General features: G+C 47.8%; 1 protein-coding gene across 1 annotated transcript in view; it reads left to right on the forward strand.

Annotated features, from left to right (window-relative positions):
* Positions 1-16,474, forward strand: part of PLCB3 (phospholipase C beta 3) — an 869,107-nt gene that overhangs the window by 538,020 nt on the left and 314,613 nt on the right. Inside the window, exons 9-10 of the mRNA XM_069644864.1 lie at positions 14,023-14,189; positions 15,013-15,159. Of these exons, the coding sequence (XP_069500965.1) occupies positions 14,023-14,189; positions 15,013-15,159 (314 nt within the window). The remainder of the gene's footprint in view (positions 1-14,022; positions 14,190-15,012; positions 15,160-16,474) is intronic.

Raw genomic sequence — 16,474 nt, forward strand, 5'->3', positions numbered from 1 at the left:
AAGACGCTGAGGAAGCACCGGAGCCTTTACGTACGCGCCTACTGTCAACTATTGGCGAAGGAACCCAAGTGAACCAGAGCATTGTTAAAAACTCTCTGGACGCGGCAGAAACAGCAGGACGTTCCTTGGTACAAGGAATACTCCTAAAGCGCCATGTATGGCTGCGCAACTCAGGCTTTAAACCAGAGACACAGGCGTCTTTGATAAATAAACCTGTCGAGGACGCTAACCTCTTTGGAAAAGCGGTAGATGAAGCCCTAGAGATGGCTAAAAAAGAGTTCGACACTATCAAGACTCTTGACCAAATCTCTAAGCCCACTACCAGGCGCGGCTATGGCAACAAACGCTTTTTTCGTGGCCAACGCCAACAACAACAACAACATCAACATCAGCAATACCCTGCCACCAATTACCAAACCAATAGTGGGCAGTACAGCCAAAGAGGCCAACGCCGGGGCAAAGGGAGGGGTCGGGGATCCACCCCTAGAGGCTCCCAAGCCCCCAACAACTCCAAGTGACGCGAAGATTCGCGTCCCCTCCCATGCAACACCGGTCGGGGGCCGGATAACATCCTTTCTTCCTGCATGGGAGGAGATAACGTCAGACCGTTGGGTACTGTCCACCGTAGCCCACGGATACTGTATCGAATTCAACAGTTCCCCATCCTACAGACCCCCGAGGGGACGTCACATGACACCGGAACATCTTGCCATCCTTCTCCAAGAAGTGCAACAACTGCTGGAAAAAGGAGCCATAGAGGTCGTGCCTCTATCTCAGGTAACGGAAGGTATTTATTCAGTGTACTTCCTTGTACCCAAAAAGGATCTAACCATGCGCCCTGTATTAGATCTGCGCCCAGCGAACAAGTTTATCAAACCCCAAAAGTTTCGTATGGTAACCTTACAGGAAGTAATCCCACTGCTTTCTCAGGGAGATTACATGACAACATTGGACATGAAAGATGCATACTTTCATATTTTAATGTTGCCAGCGCACAGAAAATACCTCAGGTTCATGATAGAGGGCAAACACTACCAGTTCAAAGTGCTACCCTTCGGCATAGCATCAGCACCAAGGGTATTCACGAAGGTGCTGGCAGTGGCAGCGGCCCACCTGCGCAGGTTGTCCATCCCAGTTTACCCTTACCTCGACGACTGGCTCATAACAGGGGATTCTTACGAAACATGCTTCTCCAATACCCAAAAGACAGTAGACCTTTTGTTCCAGTTGGGCTTCTCCATCAACGAAAAGAAGTCCAGTTTAGACTCCAGTCAAATCAAGCAATTCCTAGGGGCTCTAATTCAAACAAAGGACGGCCTCGTCTTCCCCTCCAAAGAGAGGGTCCAAAACATGCTGTTTCAAATCCCTCAATATGTAACCGGTCGAGAGGTGACGGTACGCAAAGCAATGCGCTTGCTAGGAATGATGGCGTCGTGTATTTATTTAGTACCTCACGCGCGCCTGCGCATGCGCCCAATGCAAGAGTGGCTCAACAGCCAGTGGTGTCAGGCCAGCGGACTATGGGAGGATCTAGTTGTGGTCTCGCAGGCCTTAGTTCTCTCGCTACGGTGGTGGACAAAGGAAAACATGGAAAAAGGTAAACCCTTTGCCACACCCGCGGCGGAAGCCACTCTAACCACAGACGCATCCCTCACAGGATGGGGGGCGCACCTATCCCATCAGACTGCTCACGGAGTGTGGACTCCGAACGTAGCATCCAAACACATAAATCTACTGGAGCTACTAGCTGTGTTCAAGGCGCTAAGAGCCTTCCAGGAACACCTACAAGGCAAAACCGTAATGGTCCTTACAGACAGCACCACAGCCATGTACTACATCAACAAGCAAGGGGGCACCCACTCTCCAGGCCTGTCCAAGCTGGCCCAGAATATATGGAAGTGGGCTCTCAAACAGGACATGTTCCTACTATCACTACATGTACCCGGGGAACTCAATCTGCTAGCAGACAGTCTCAGCAGAGATTTCCCCCTGCCCAAAGAGTACGAATGGCGCCTGCACGAAGACATCGTCTTCGACGTCTTCACACAATGGGGATTCCCAGAAATAGACCTGTTCGCAACCCTGGAAAACTCACAATGCCTAAGTTACGCCTCCAGGTACCCCCAGAACCAATCCAAGGGGAACGGTCTGTCGATGCAATGGTCAGGGAAATTTGTTTACGCTTTTCCCCCGACTCCCCTTCTCAACAAAGTGGTGCACAAGATGCACCAGGAACAAGTGACCATGATACTAGTGGCCCCAATGTGGGCACGACAACCATGGTTCGCTCACTTGATGGAGATGTCTCTATCCCCCCCAGAAAAACTCCCCTGCCCGTACAACATGCTGTCTCAGGACAAAGGCAGGACTCTGCATCCATGCCCCCAGAACATGAACTTAGCAGCTTGGCTCCTGAGATCATAGAGCTCGGACATCTACAACTCCCGCAAAGATGCATGGACATCCTCAGGGAAGCCCGAAAACCGAACACTCGCCACTGCTATTCTAGCAAGTGGAAAAGATTTGTCATCTGGTGCAGGAGTAAAAGCATCAACCCTATTGACTGCTCTCCCACACATGTGGTCCTATACCTGACCCACCTATTGGATTCAGGTCTAGTGTTTAACTCCATTAAAGTCCACCTAGCTGCACTTTCTGCATACACCACTTCCCAACTCAAAGTGTTGTGGTGGAGGATCCCTGTTATAAAGGCCTTCATGGAGGGAGTAAAGAGAATACACCCCCCGATAGCTGACCCAGCTCCCGGATGGGACCTTAATGTGGTACTTACCAGACTCATGGGCTCTCCATTCGAACCCATGCACAAAGCATCTCTTAAACACCTCACGCTTAAGACTGCTTTTTTAATAGCTATCACCTCCATCAGGAGAGTAAGTGAACTTCAGGCTCTTTCTATTCTAGACCCCTTCGTTACAGTTCACAAAGATAAAGTGGTTCTACGCACTCACCCTAGGTTTGCTCCGAAATTTATTTCTAAATTCCACGTAAACCAATCTATAGAACTACCAACGTTCTTTCAAAATCCTTCCAATTTGGGAGAAAGGACTCTGCACACACTAGATGTACGCAGAGCGGTCATGTTCTACATGGAAAGAACCATACCACTGAGGAAGACTAATCAGTTCTTCGTCTCGGTGGCAGCAGGAAGAGAAGGAGATGCAGTTTCAAAATCCACTATTTCTAGATGGATTGTTCAATGCATCACTCTCTGCTATACTCTTGCTAAGAGAGAACTGCCCTTTAGGCCAAGAGCACACTCTACTCGAGGCACGGGGGCATCCATAGCATTCATTGCAAATGTTCCCCTTGAGTCCATCTGCAAAGCGGCTACCTGGAGTTCTGTGCACACCTTTACAAAACACTACTGTCTAGATACACACTCTAGATCTGACTCCCAGGTGGGACAGGCAGTATTACGACACCTTTTCTCTACTGTTCCTTCTCATAACCCACCGCCAACTCCGGGTACTGCTCGCTAGTCTATGCACAGCATGTGATTCTAAGCAGATTAACAAACATCAGAAGAGAATGCATTACTTAACGTAAAAGCATTTCTGATGATTGTATCTGCTTAGATTCACATGCGCCCGCCCTTCCTCCCCGCTCGGATGGAAGGAACATAGACTTCCTTTATATATCTCTCTCTTTTCTGTACTCACTCACGTCTAGAAGGCTCCCTCAGGGCAGAAAAATACAAACAGAGGGACCTCGACGCGTGAGGGATTGTGGGTACAACGCACGTCACTATAGGGATAGTGTTTCAGACACGCCTTGTCGACGTCCCCTTTTCGACTACGAAAAACAAAATGCAATACTCCGCAGTGACCACTGGATGTCGGACCTATGCACAGCATGTGAATCTAAGCAGATACAATCATCAGAAATGCTTTTACGGTAAGTAATGCATTCTCATATATCTGATGTTTGTTAATCTGCTTATAATCACATGCTGTGCATAGTCCGACATCCAGTGGTCACTGCGGAGTATTGGATTTTGTTTTTCATAGTCGAAAAGGGGACGTCGACAAGGCGTGTCTGTAACACTATCCCTATAGTGACGTGCAGTGTACCCACAACCCCTCACACGTCGAGGTCCCTCAAATTGTTTTTTTCCACCCAGTTATTGGTCGCCTTTATGCGGAGCTCCTCGAGAGACATTGCAAAATCATTTCCTCGACTCTTGGTTGTTTATTATTATTAACTATCATATAGATCCCTCCCTCAACGTAGCTGCCAAGCTGTTCTCCGCCGAGCAAGATCTTTGACGGAGGGACGAGCGAAGGAGATCCTTCGGAGCTGCCGAACACGTGGCCTGGCCCCGCCGGCCTAACACAGTAGGGAGAGTGGGGTTGTTGGTCATTTCTTTGTTTTCACTCTGAGAATGCCTTTCTCTTTCCCCTCCCTCTCTTTCGAGGTCGTAACCACATTTCATGCCCTCAGCTATGGAGAGGATGCCCTTTAGGCTTTGCCCGCGTTGCAAGGGCAAGTTTACCTGGAAGGACAAGCATAAACGGTGTAACCGTTGCTTGCCCCTCGATCACAAAGACAACTCTGCGGCCTGTAAGTTACTTAAACCCAAAACTTTAAAGGACCGCAGGGTCAAAAGGTGGGCAGCCTATGCGATGTCTAGGTCTGACTCCTCGCCAGCTGCCGCCGCCACCGAATGTGATGAGGACAGTGATTACACAGCCTCTGCAACGGAGGTTGTAGACCTCTCGAAGGAGCTTTCCCGCTCCTCGTCATCCGTCCCCGGCCCCGACAAGCCCGGCTCATGCCCCGCTTATGGGGATGAACACCCCGGCGACAAGGACGAACACAGAAAAACACATAGGCAAATACCCCACGGCACGCATTCGTCGAAGACGAAGGCAGCCATAGCGTCAACAGAGGTGTCGGGTCCACCGGCGTCTTCCGCCGACCGTAAGGGTCGCAAGCCCTCCCCGCCACCGCTTCCGCGACCGGCGACTGGGCTTTCTGTAAATAAGGGCGCTAACCCCAAATCCTCAGGCGACACGCCTCGCAAGAGTGCGTACGTTGCCAGTAAAGACTCGGCACTGCCTAGCGCGACGGCGAGCGATCCCTCGACGGAGAAGCTGATCGCCGAAAGCCTTGCACGTATAGCTTTTAAAGATGGCCAGAGACGGACGGCGGGTGGCACGTCGAAAACCGCTCACAAGGCCAAAGAAACGCAGAGGACGCTGGAGGGTAGGCTAGGACAGCTCCCACCATCGACAGAAGAACCTAGCCAGCGAGAAGGTTTCTCAGAAGGCGAAGGGACTCTATCTTCCACGCTATGGGACAGAACTAAGCAACTACAGGGAGAGGAAGCTCCCTTTTCACTCCCAGACCGCTCTTGCCTACCTTACTGGACTGTAGAGAGGTTCCAGTCATGTATGGACAAGCTAGACAGGTTCATGGCCATCCCAGAAAATAGGACACCAAAGAGGCCAATGGAGGTACTCCAGGAGGGGCCATGGGCTAAATACCCGAAGCTCTTTAACCCCCTACAGGAAGACATGAACTCTTACGACCTCGCTGAAGAGGACTCTCACTTCCAGGAAGAGGATGAGTTTGTGAATAATGAAGACCAACAAGGAGGAGAAGGTTTTCATGATGACACTAACATAGGTGAGGAGGGCTATGAGGAGGACCCAGGTGAAGGTGGCTCACAGCCCTGGCAGTCGCCATCCGGGTCTACAGACCCTGACATTATAGACGTTTCTTCTCCTCAGACCACACCGGTCAGGAACCCATCTCCAGTAGACGATCAGCCCACCTTCAATGCGCTACTGAGGAAGGCAGCAGCGCATTTTGAAGTTGAAACTGGGGGGGTCACCCCAGATACTGATTTCGTCGAAAGGATTATTAAAGAAAAACCTCCCACTAGTCAGACTATTCCTATCCTCGCCTCAGTTAAGAGACTCACCCCATCGCTGTCCACCCCCGCGCTGGTAAGAGGGGTCAATCCAAGAATCGAGAAATTGTTCTCACCCTCTCAGTCAGACCCATTATATATCAGGGGGTCACTCAGTCCCCGATTCCTCAGTGGTGACTAACACAAGGAAGAGGGTTGGGGTTCCACTGTCAACCAGCGAGGCACCCCCAAATAAAGAAGGGAAAAAGCTTTATGCATTGGGCAAAAGAATTTCCGCCTCAGCAGCGTTTTCAATTAGGATTGCCAATAATAATACATTGTTGGCAAGCTATGCTGATGCTCAATGGGGAAGGCTCAAGCATGACATCGAAGAAGCCCCTGAACCTCTAAGAACTCGCTTATTGGCTAGAGTTACAGAAGGAGCTCTGGTCAACCAGAGCATCATTAAGAACACTCTTGATGCGGCAGAAACTGCTGGCCGTTCTTTGGTGCAGGGAATTCTGCTGAAGCGTCACGTCTGGCTTCGCAATTCCGGTTTCAAGGCAGAAACGCAGGGGTCACTCATTAATAAGCCAATAGAAGAGTCAAATCTCTTTGGAAGGGCAGTGGACGACGCACTGGAAAATGCGAAGAAAGAATTCAACACCATAAAGACCTTAGACCAAATCTCAAAGCCTCCAAACAGGCGGGGATTTGGGAACAAGCACGTTTTTCGTGGCCAACAGCAGCAGCAGCAGCAGCAGCAGCAACAGCATTACACTGCGGGCACTGGCCCTCTAATCAGGGTACCGGTAACCAGTATAACCAAAGAGGATAATGCTGTGGCAAGGGCAGAGGCTGGGGCTCCAGCCCCAGAGGCACCCCGGCAAGTAACACCAAATGACCCGAAGGTTCGGGTCCCCTCTTATGCGTCTCCGGTTGGGGGCCGGATAACATCGTTCCTATCAGCATGGGAGGGAATAACATCAGACCGGTGGGTATTGTCAACCGTAGCCCACGGGTACTGTATAGAGTTCAATCGGTCCCCCACCTACAGACCTCCAAGGGGACGACGCCTGTCACCAGAACACCTCGTCATCCTCCTGCAAGAAGTAGAACAGCTGCTACAGAAAGGAGCAATAGAGGTCATGCCCCTATCTCAGGTAATGGAAGGTATTTATTCAGTTTACTTCCTTGTACCCAAAAAGGACCTAACCATGCGCCCTGTACTAGATCTGCGCCCAGCGAACAAATTTGTAAAACCACAAAAATTTTGTATGGTAACATTACAGGAGGTAATTCCCCTGCTATCTCAGGGGGCCTACATGACAACACTAGACATGAAAGATGCATACTTTCATATTTTGATGTTGCCAGCGCACAGAAAATACCTCAGGTTCATGATAGAGGGCAAACACTACCAATTCAGAGTGCTACCCTTCGGCATAGCGTCTGCACCAAGAGTATTCACGAAGGTACTGGCAGTGGCAGCGGCCCACCTGTGCGGGTTGTCCATACGGGTATACCCTTACCTCGACGATTGGCTCATAACAGGGGAGTCCTACGAGACATGCTTCTCAAACACCCAGAAGACAGTAGACCTTTTTGTTCCAACTGGGATTCTCCCTCAACTAGAAGAAGTCCAGCTTACACCCCAGCCAAATCAAACAATTCCTAGGGGCTCTAATTCGAACAAAGGACGGCCTCGTCTTCCCCTCCAACGAGAGGGTCCAAAATATGCTGTTTCAGATCCCTCAATATGTGGCCGGCCGAGAGGTGACGGTACGCAAAGCAATGCGCTTGCTAGGAATGATGGCGTCATGTATTTATTTGGTACCTCACTTGCGCCTGCGCCCAATGCAAGAGTGGCTCAACAGCCAGTGGTGTCAGACCAGCGGACAATGGGACGATCTAGTGGTGGTCTCGCAGGCCTTGGTTCTCTCGGTACGGTGGTGGTCGAAGGAAAACCTGGTAATGGGGAAACCATTCGCCACTCCCGCAGTGGAAGCCACTCTAACCACAGACGCATCCCTCACAGGATGGGAGGGCTCACCTATCCCATCAGACTGCTCACGGAGTTTGGACTCTGAACGTAGCTTCCAAGCACATACATTTATTAGAGCTACTTGCGGTGTTCAAGGCACTAAAAGCCTTCCAGACACACCTACAAGGGAAGACAGTGATGGTCCTCACAGACAGCACCACAGCCATGTACTACCTCAACAAGCAAGGGGGCACTCACTCTCCAGGACTGTCCAAGCTGTCCCAGAACATCTGGAAGTGGGCTCTCAGACACATGTTCCTATTGTCACAACATGTACCAGGGGAACTCAATCTGCTAGCAGACAAACTCAGCAGAGACTTCCCTCTGCCCTCAGAGTACGAATGGCGGTTACACGAAGACATCGTCTTCGACGTCTTCACACAATGGGGCTTCCCAGAAATGGACCTGTTCGCAACTCTGGAGAACTCACAATGCCTAGATTACGCCTCCAGCTACCCACAGAACCGCTCCAAGGGGAACGGTCTCTGGATACCATGGTCAGGGAAATTTGTTTACGCTCCCCCCCCCGACTCCTCTGCTGAACAAGATAGTGCACAAGATGCACCAGGAACCAGTCACCATGATACTGATAGCCCCGATGTGGGCCCGCCAACCATGGTTTGCGCACCTGATGGAGATGTCCCTGTCCCCACCAGTGAAACTGCCCTGCCCATACAACTTGCTGTCACAGGACAAGGGCAAGACACTACACCCATGCCCACAGAACATGAACTTGGCAGCCTCGCTCCTGAGGTCATAGAAATTGGCCATTTACAACTCCCTCAGCGATGCATGGACATTCTCAGAGATGCTAGAAAACCCAACACTCGCCACTGCTATTCTAGCAAGTGGAAGATATTTGTCATCTGGTGTAGAGGTAAGAGTATCAACCCAGTCCACTGCTCTCCCACACAAATTGTCCTTTACCTGACCCATTTACTGGACTCCGGTCTAGTGTTCAATTCTATTAAAGTCCATCTAGCGGCACTTTCTGCATACACCACCTCTCAATTTAAGGTGTCATGGTGGAAAGTCCAAGTTATCAAAGTCTTCGTGGAGGGGGTAAAGAGAATACACCCTCTGATAGCAAACCCAGCTCCTGGCTGGGACCTTAATGTGGTACTTACCAGGCTCATGGGCTCACCCTTTGAACCCATGCACAAGGCAACTCTTAAGGACCTCACTCTTAAGACTGCTTTCCTAATAGCTATCACCTCCATTAGGAGAGTAAGTGAACCACAGGCTCTTTCTATTCTAGACCCCTTCGTAACAGTTCACAAAGATAAGGTGGTTCTACGCACACACCCAAGGTTTGCACCGAAATTCATATAGAGATTCCATGTCAACCAGTCAATAGAACTACCAACGTTCTTTCAAAACCCTTCCAAATTGGGAGAAAAGAGCCTGCATACACTCGATGTGTGCAGAGCTGTCATGTTTTATATGGAAAGAACTAGGCCAATGAGAAAGACTAATCAGTTCTTTGTCTCGGTAGCAGCAGGAAGCGAAGGAGATGCTGTCTCAAAGTCCACTATATCTAGATGGATTGTTCAATGCATCACTCTGTTACACTCTTTCTAAGAGAGAACTACCCTTCAAGCCAAGAACACACTCTACTCGAGGCACTGGGGCATCCATAGCATTCATTGCAAACGTTCCCCTTGAGTCCATTTGCAAAGCGGCAACCTGGAGTTCTGTACACACCTTTACAAAACACTACTGTCTATATGCTCACTCTAGATCTGATTCCCAGGTGGTACAAGCAGTATTAAGACATCTTTTCTCTACTGTTCCTTCTCACAACCCACCTCCAACTCCGGGTAATGCTCTCTAGTCTATGCACAGCATGTGAGTCTAAGCAGATTAACAAACATCAGAAGACAATGCATTACTTACCGTAAAAGTATTTCTGATGGCTGTATCTGCTTAGATTCACATGCGCCCACCCTTCCTCCCGGCTCGGATGGAAGGAACATAGACATCTTTCTACATCTCTCTTTTCTGTACTCACTCACGTATAGAAGGCTCCCTCAGGGCAGAAAAAATACAAACAGAGGGACTTCGACGCGTGAGGGGTTGTGGGTACACTGCACGTCAGTATAGGGATAGTGTTACAGACACGCCTTGTCGACGTCCCCTTTTCGACTCCGAAAAACAAAATGCAATACTCTGCAGTGACCACTGGATGTCGGACTATGCACAGCATGTGAATCTAAGCAGATACAACCATCAGAAATGCTTTAACGGTAAGTAATGCATTGTCATATCGTGAAAAACAGCAGAGGAAAGAAACCGTACTCCTAAAAATGAGGCACTGCACAATCCCAAAGATGAAGAAAAACTCGAATCAAGATGAAGAAGCGAGTTTATTCAAGGTAAAAATCACAGCAAACACACACTACAAACAAAACAGGACGCCAAGGGGGAATCCTGAACAACGCGTTTCGCGCTTCCACGAGCGCTTGGTCACGTACACACGCGTGAGGGATCATGGGTACAGTGGACGTCACACTAGGGATAGTATTACTGGTACGCCCTGTGTCGACGCCCATTTTTGAGTTTCGAAAATCAAACTGTAATACTCCGTAGCTTCCACTAGATGTCGGCCTATGCACAGCATGTGAATCTAAGCAGATACAAGCATCAGAAATACGATTACGGTGAGTAATGTATCCCATATATTTGATTCTTACCTGGAGGACCAGTAGCATTACAGGTACCCTTTATTTTGCTTATACACCCTGACCAATAGACACTAGAGCGCTGTTCAGTGAAATTAAAAATTTTAAGTTTACCAAAACAATCAATTAAACAATGTAAAATAAAAAGGAAGAAAAGAGAAAGAAAATAGACAGCATACTATAAAACTTCATCAAGTAACCAGGAAATAAATGGACTGGAAATCAAACAATGTTTTCGATTTAAAACCAAACCATCCAAAAATGTCAATTAAACCAGATTTGGGATCGCTTTCTAAATGAATGAGTTATTAATAACATTGTCTCCTTCTCCAACCGCCAATGTGTCTGCCATCTCATACCCCAAAACGCTGGAAAAAAAACAGGTGTCCTGCAACTCTCCACCCTTTTTCACGTCACTCGAACCAAAGCACTCAGTGGATGGGGTTTGGAAATCCTCTCCATTTCCCTCACTTTCCTCACCCCTTCCTCTGTAGTGGCTCCCTGATGGGGAAAGGACCATAAACCAGAAAATTTAAGAGCTGCAGCTTCTGTGCTGTCAAAAGAAGAGTGCAGCGCTGTGCGTTAATGGAGGAGCTGCCGCAGCTTCTACAACATCTGGGAGCCGCACATTCATGTGGCGGGACACTGGGCCTTCTTTGCCTCCATCAGGCCTATTGAGATCCATCGAAGTGCCACATTTTTCTGCCATGTGCCACAGCAGTGGCTTAATACATGTATAATCCTCTGCGGTGATATCACAGTTGAAGGATACAGCATTTCGAAACTTGTTGAGTTGCTTATTGCTTTCTACGGATGCCCTACACAACAAAGCTGGATTGGTTAGCTGAGAATTCTTAAACAGCAAGATATTCCGTCTCCTAATTTCGTTATCCTTATTCCTTGTACCTCTGCTCCCCTCAACCACAAATCGTTTTTCAACTAGATAAGGGGGATCACCCAACAAAGGTTCCTTGAAAGCTATGCAGCAGCCTAGCTTGAACTCAGTCCAGAAGAGCAATGGATGACAATGGAGGTGAAACAGAATAGGGGTAATGTGTTCTAGTAGGGTGCGCCCACCACCAGCCAAGCTGCAGTGTGAAGAAGAGAAGCTACAGAAGAGGCTGGAAGACTAGAGAGAAGTGTTCCTCTGCCATCCGACCTTGACATAACGGGTAAAAGGTATTTGTCACGTTTTAATAAAGACTAAATGAAAAACCACGATTGGGCTCAAATGGGAATATTGTGGCAGAAAGTGCCGAGTTCAATACAAAGCGAAAAGGAGCCAACTAATAGACCAGTGTATTGGGAATTTCAATGGTGCAATAAAGATCATAGCCAGTGTTGAATTTGGCCTGATTAAAGAGATGATCAGGAAATCGAGACAAACTCTGTTTGAGGAATTCTGCTTTAGAAAGTGTGTGGAGGTTCAGTTCAGTTCCTGTGACACCCAGATAGTGCTTCAGATTGTGGATGACATTTTTAGTGTTCACATTTTACACTGTAACTGAGTGTCACTGGTGTACTGGTGAATGGCCAGACCCGACCTCTCCACCAAGTCTCTTAATGGTTCTATTTAGGCATAGACCACACTGGAGACGAGATCAACAGTGAGGGTGAACCTGGAAGGGCCCATGCGAACATATTGGGAGTTCCCAGATCCCACCAATGAGAAACACCTCAAGACCCTCTCCTCTAGACCCGTGCAGGATGTGTGATGATGCTGCTGAGACATAAAGGAGGGCAAAAGGGCACCACTATGGGCCAGTCTATGCACAGAGACATCCACCGTGCACTTTGCACAGTGCATGTCGGAGTATTCACTTCATTTGCCTATGCAATATATGGCAGTCAAATTTTTCCTGCATTTTAATAATCAAACAATAAGTGGTTCGGGTTTCTAATTTTTCGTGCATTTTGGGGCAATTCACCCCGTCTTCAGGGGGGGATCACGTTTCCAATATCGGTCAGTGGATTTTCAGAGTTCATAAACAGACTACCGCTCCCTTACTGTATTTCTGTCGTAGACTCCGGGTGTCACTTTATCATTGAATGCAGAGGATCTAGTAGATTTAATGAAGAAATCTCAAGGAACAATGAAACCACTCCTGTCTGATCTCGGTGGCTAGGGAGGACATGGGTATTTGTCCCCTCAAAAAAGGGTCAAAGGACGGTAAAATGCACTGAGAAAGAGGCACCTCCACACTGTGGAGTTTGACCATCTTGATCTAGTGTGATATTCAAAGCTCTCTGGTTGCAGAGGCATGGTACTGGCTCTTGCCTTGCACACAGCTGCCACTGTGTGGCCTTATAGCACATTAGACCAAAGGCCTGCCTTGGACCATGCCGCTGCGAACGGTGTTCTTGCTCATTATGCTGAAAGGGTTCAGGTAGGCATCAAGGAAGGGTCTGGTTGGATGCCAATCTGGTCGTTTTTACTCAAGTGTATGTTATCAGGTGGTGGCTGCCTCAGAGCCTTTACTAGCCCCAGCACAATGAGTGGAAAAGACTGCCTGCCTGAAAAGGTTTGAGAATATCTGTGATCGGTGCTTAGCTCTCAATGTTTTGGGATGCTCTTAAGAAAGCAAACTGCTTTGACTATTAGGTTTTACTATACTGGGGAAGCAAAGTCCTTTCAGGGGTTTTAATGAGCACAAGATACACTGTACATCCAAGATGCGAATGCATTAAATGAAGTTCATTTTACATTCTTAGCTTAAATTATGTTTCTTTTTGCCACTTGACGAGGAGCAACAGATTTGCTTCAATGGAACTTGAAATTTTTAAAAAAATATAAATTGGTTAAAATGTAGGGCACTGAATGTGATATTTTGTTATTCTGTGACGTGTCACTTTATACTATATGGTGAGTGGACTTGGATAGTTTAGTCGTTACCATTTTCCCTTGTGCTCTTTCCAATATTTGCACATATCTGCACAGCCAGTATAATGTGCAAGTGTGGCCTCAGTGAGCACACGCGACTCAATTTACTTTATCCGAAAGCCATGGTGTGTGGCGGTGGACGCATGTGTAGGTTAAGGTCCTACAAGATGTGTTTGCATGCACACGCATGTGTGGCTGGTGTAGGCAAGTGTGTGGGTGTTTGTACTGACAGTGTTTCCTAAAATTCCTGAAACGTGGCTCATGTGCCAAAAACCTAACCCCATTTTTCTGGCTGCCCTCACAGTGACTTCATCAATTATTGATGTTTGTGTTTTATATGAATGCATCAGACTTGATTGACCCAATTCAGCCACCGCACAATGAAAACGAGAGTAAATATGGCGGCCATAATGGTTGTATGATGTTATGAGTAGGTAGGAAATGGGACAACTGGGGGTGTCTGGTGGCACATAGGCTTTCCTGTGGGAGGGCACAGGCCTCATTGCTGTAGTGGCCTCATTGCTTCCCGGCTCTTTTGCAGGGGAGCCAAGGGAAAGCCTTACCTGAATCTTGACCAGCTGATGGACTTCCTGAACCAGCGGCAGCGAGACCCTCGGCTTAACGAGATCCTGTATCCGCCACTGAAAAAGGACCAAGTGCGGCAGCTCATTGAGAAGTATGAGTCCAACCGGCAGTTCCTTGAGCGTGGTGAGTGTGTAAGCGAGTAGGAGTGGAAGATTAAATCGGGAGGGCGAGAGAGCAAAGGGGCAGAGAATGAGCGATTAAAGATTGAAGAGGGAGTGGCAAGGATTTGGTTTGCAAATGGTGACTGGGACTGTTTGAGGGAGTGAGAGGCAGGTGGGAGGTGCTGTGAAACCGGAATGCGGCAGGTTAGGTGGCTGCAAAGGAATGTGGGTGTATGGGACCTGAAGCAAGGATTGACATTGGATGGAGTAAACTAGAGACCTGATGCTACTGAATATAGCCCCCCCCATAGAGGGGAAACTAGATGCTTTAGAGGAAGTAGAGATCAGAGTGAGTGAAGCAGAGGGGCAAGAAGGGACTGCAGAGGATAGGCAGAGTGGGAGTGGAGGCCCGAAGGGCGAGTAAGAGTTGCTTAAGGTGCAGCAAAACTGACAGAGGCAATTGACCTAGCAGCCTAAGTAGAGTTTCCTAGGGGAGTATACAAGGTCCTAATCACAAGTGTTTCCCAGGCCGTACTACCAGCCAGCAATAGTATGAGCAGTGTCGGAGGGGAGGGTATACAATGAGCAGTAAGTTGAGGCCTGGGTAAAGGCATGAAGTCTCACAAGGACTGAGTTTATAGGCAACTAAGATTAGGAAATGGCAGGCCCTGCATGGAAAAATGAATTTGTGATCCTGGGCTGGAGGCCAACGCAAAATCCCTTAAATGGCATGGACCGCAGCGCAGGATACTTTGTTGGATAACCATCCTTGTGCTTTACTAGTAGCAGCCATTCAAATAGAATAAGCAGTTAAACCGACAAGCTTTGTGCCTGTCTATCTGCAGATCAAATGTCCATGGAAGGCTTCAGCCGATTCCTCGGGGGAGAGGAGAACAGTATTGTGCCACCGGACAAGCTGGACCTGAGTGATGATATGACACAACCACTCAGTAACTACTTTATCAACTCTTCCCACAATACCTACCTCACAGGTACGTCAAGGAACCACCTTATGTGTTCAATTATCACGTGTGTTTGTGTATGTTTAAGCAAAGTCTCTCACTGTTCCTTTAGCAAACAACATAATCTAAGCATATGCACATTGGCAAACTACCTTTTATAGCCATATTTGTGTTGACAACCCAACATACCTGAGCATGTCTGCATTAAGATTGCCAAACGTGCACATGTGTGTGAGAAACTACCTTACATTGTCATGTGCACATAAACTACTGCACCCTTACTTGTGCATGTGTTGGCAAACTACCGTACATGGGCATTTGTGAGTTACCAACCCAGCTTACCTGAACATATCACCATTAACAAGCTACCTTTCCTGGGTTGTCTGCATTAGCAAACAATTGTATGCGGCATGTGTGCATTAACAAATGTCCTTCATCTACTACCTCATACAAATGTGTCAACAACTAACTTGTGTGGGCAGCAAAAAGAAACCTATGTGTGTGTCAACAAGTTACACTACATGAGTGCAAGTAAGATACATTGTGTGCAACAATAAAGTATTTTGTGTGGCTCAAAAAAAAGTACCTCATTTCTGCACCAGCTAATTACATTTCGAGTGAACATTTCTTGTTAGAGACTCTTTAATTTCTCATATTTTTTTCTCCAAAAGGTGAAGATCTTGCCCCTTATTTTCTTGAGTGCTGAGAAGAAATATTTGCTTGTGTTTGTGGCCTCGCGTTGCCTTGTAGAGGCAAAGGGTACAATGACACAAGTTTTAGTTTCAAAGCACTCAAGAACAACTGAAACACATCATGCTTAATCCTGTTACTTTCAAACACTTACACCTTTGATTTGAAAAGAAATACTGACCATGTTATGGGTGTTGAGATGAATTTTCAGAATGTACCCATGGGGTTTATTCTGAGAGGCCAACCTATTATGGTGAACAGGAAAGACACTGAAGTCTAAGCAAACCCAGTCAAGGTAAGGCAACAGAGTAGTAGGACTTAGACTCAGGAGTGGCGTGAGAGTGGTCTACAGGTACCATGAGTCCACACAGAATGCCACCAATAGTTCCAGTGACTCCCATTTCTCCAGAGACTGCTGCTGAGTTTCTGGAATCCGATGGGGACACAGTCTTCTGTGCTTGGTCTGGTCAAAGAAAGCCCAGGGATTGCGCTGTGTGGAACTCACTTTTTGGTGCACGATTCTGTTTTGGTCAGTCGCAGTGCTTAGGAATCTGTTCCAGAAAGCTTCCAGCACAACACGCAGATGAGGAAAAGTTGAAGACCACTGCAGTGCTGTGAGAAACGTTTTCTCTTGGAGCAACATTTCCTCTCTGTT

Source organism: Ambystoma mexicanum, chromosome 2p (genome assembly GCF_040938575.1).
Source record: "Ambystoma mexicanum isolate Mex_15411 chromosome 2p, UKY_AmexF1_1, whole genome shotgun sequence".
In the NCBI taxonomy this organism is placed as follows: Eukaryota; Metazoa; Chordata; class Amphibia; order Caudata; family Ambystomatidae; genus Ambystoma; species Ambystoma mexicanum.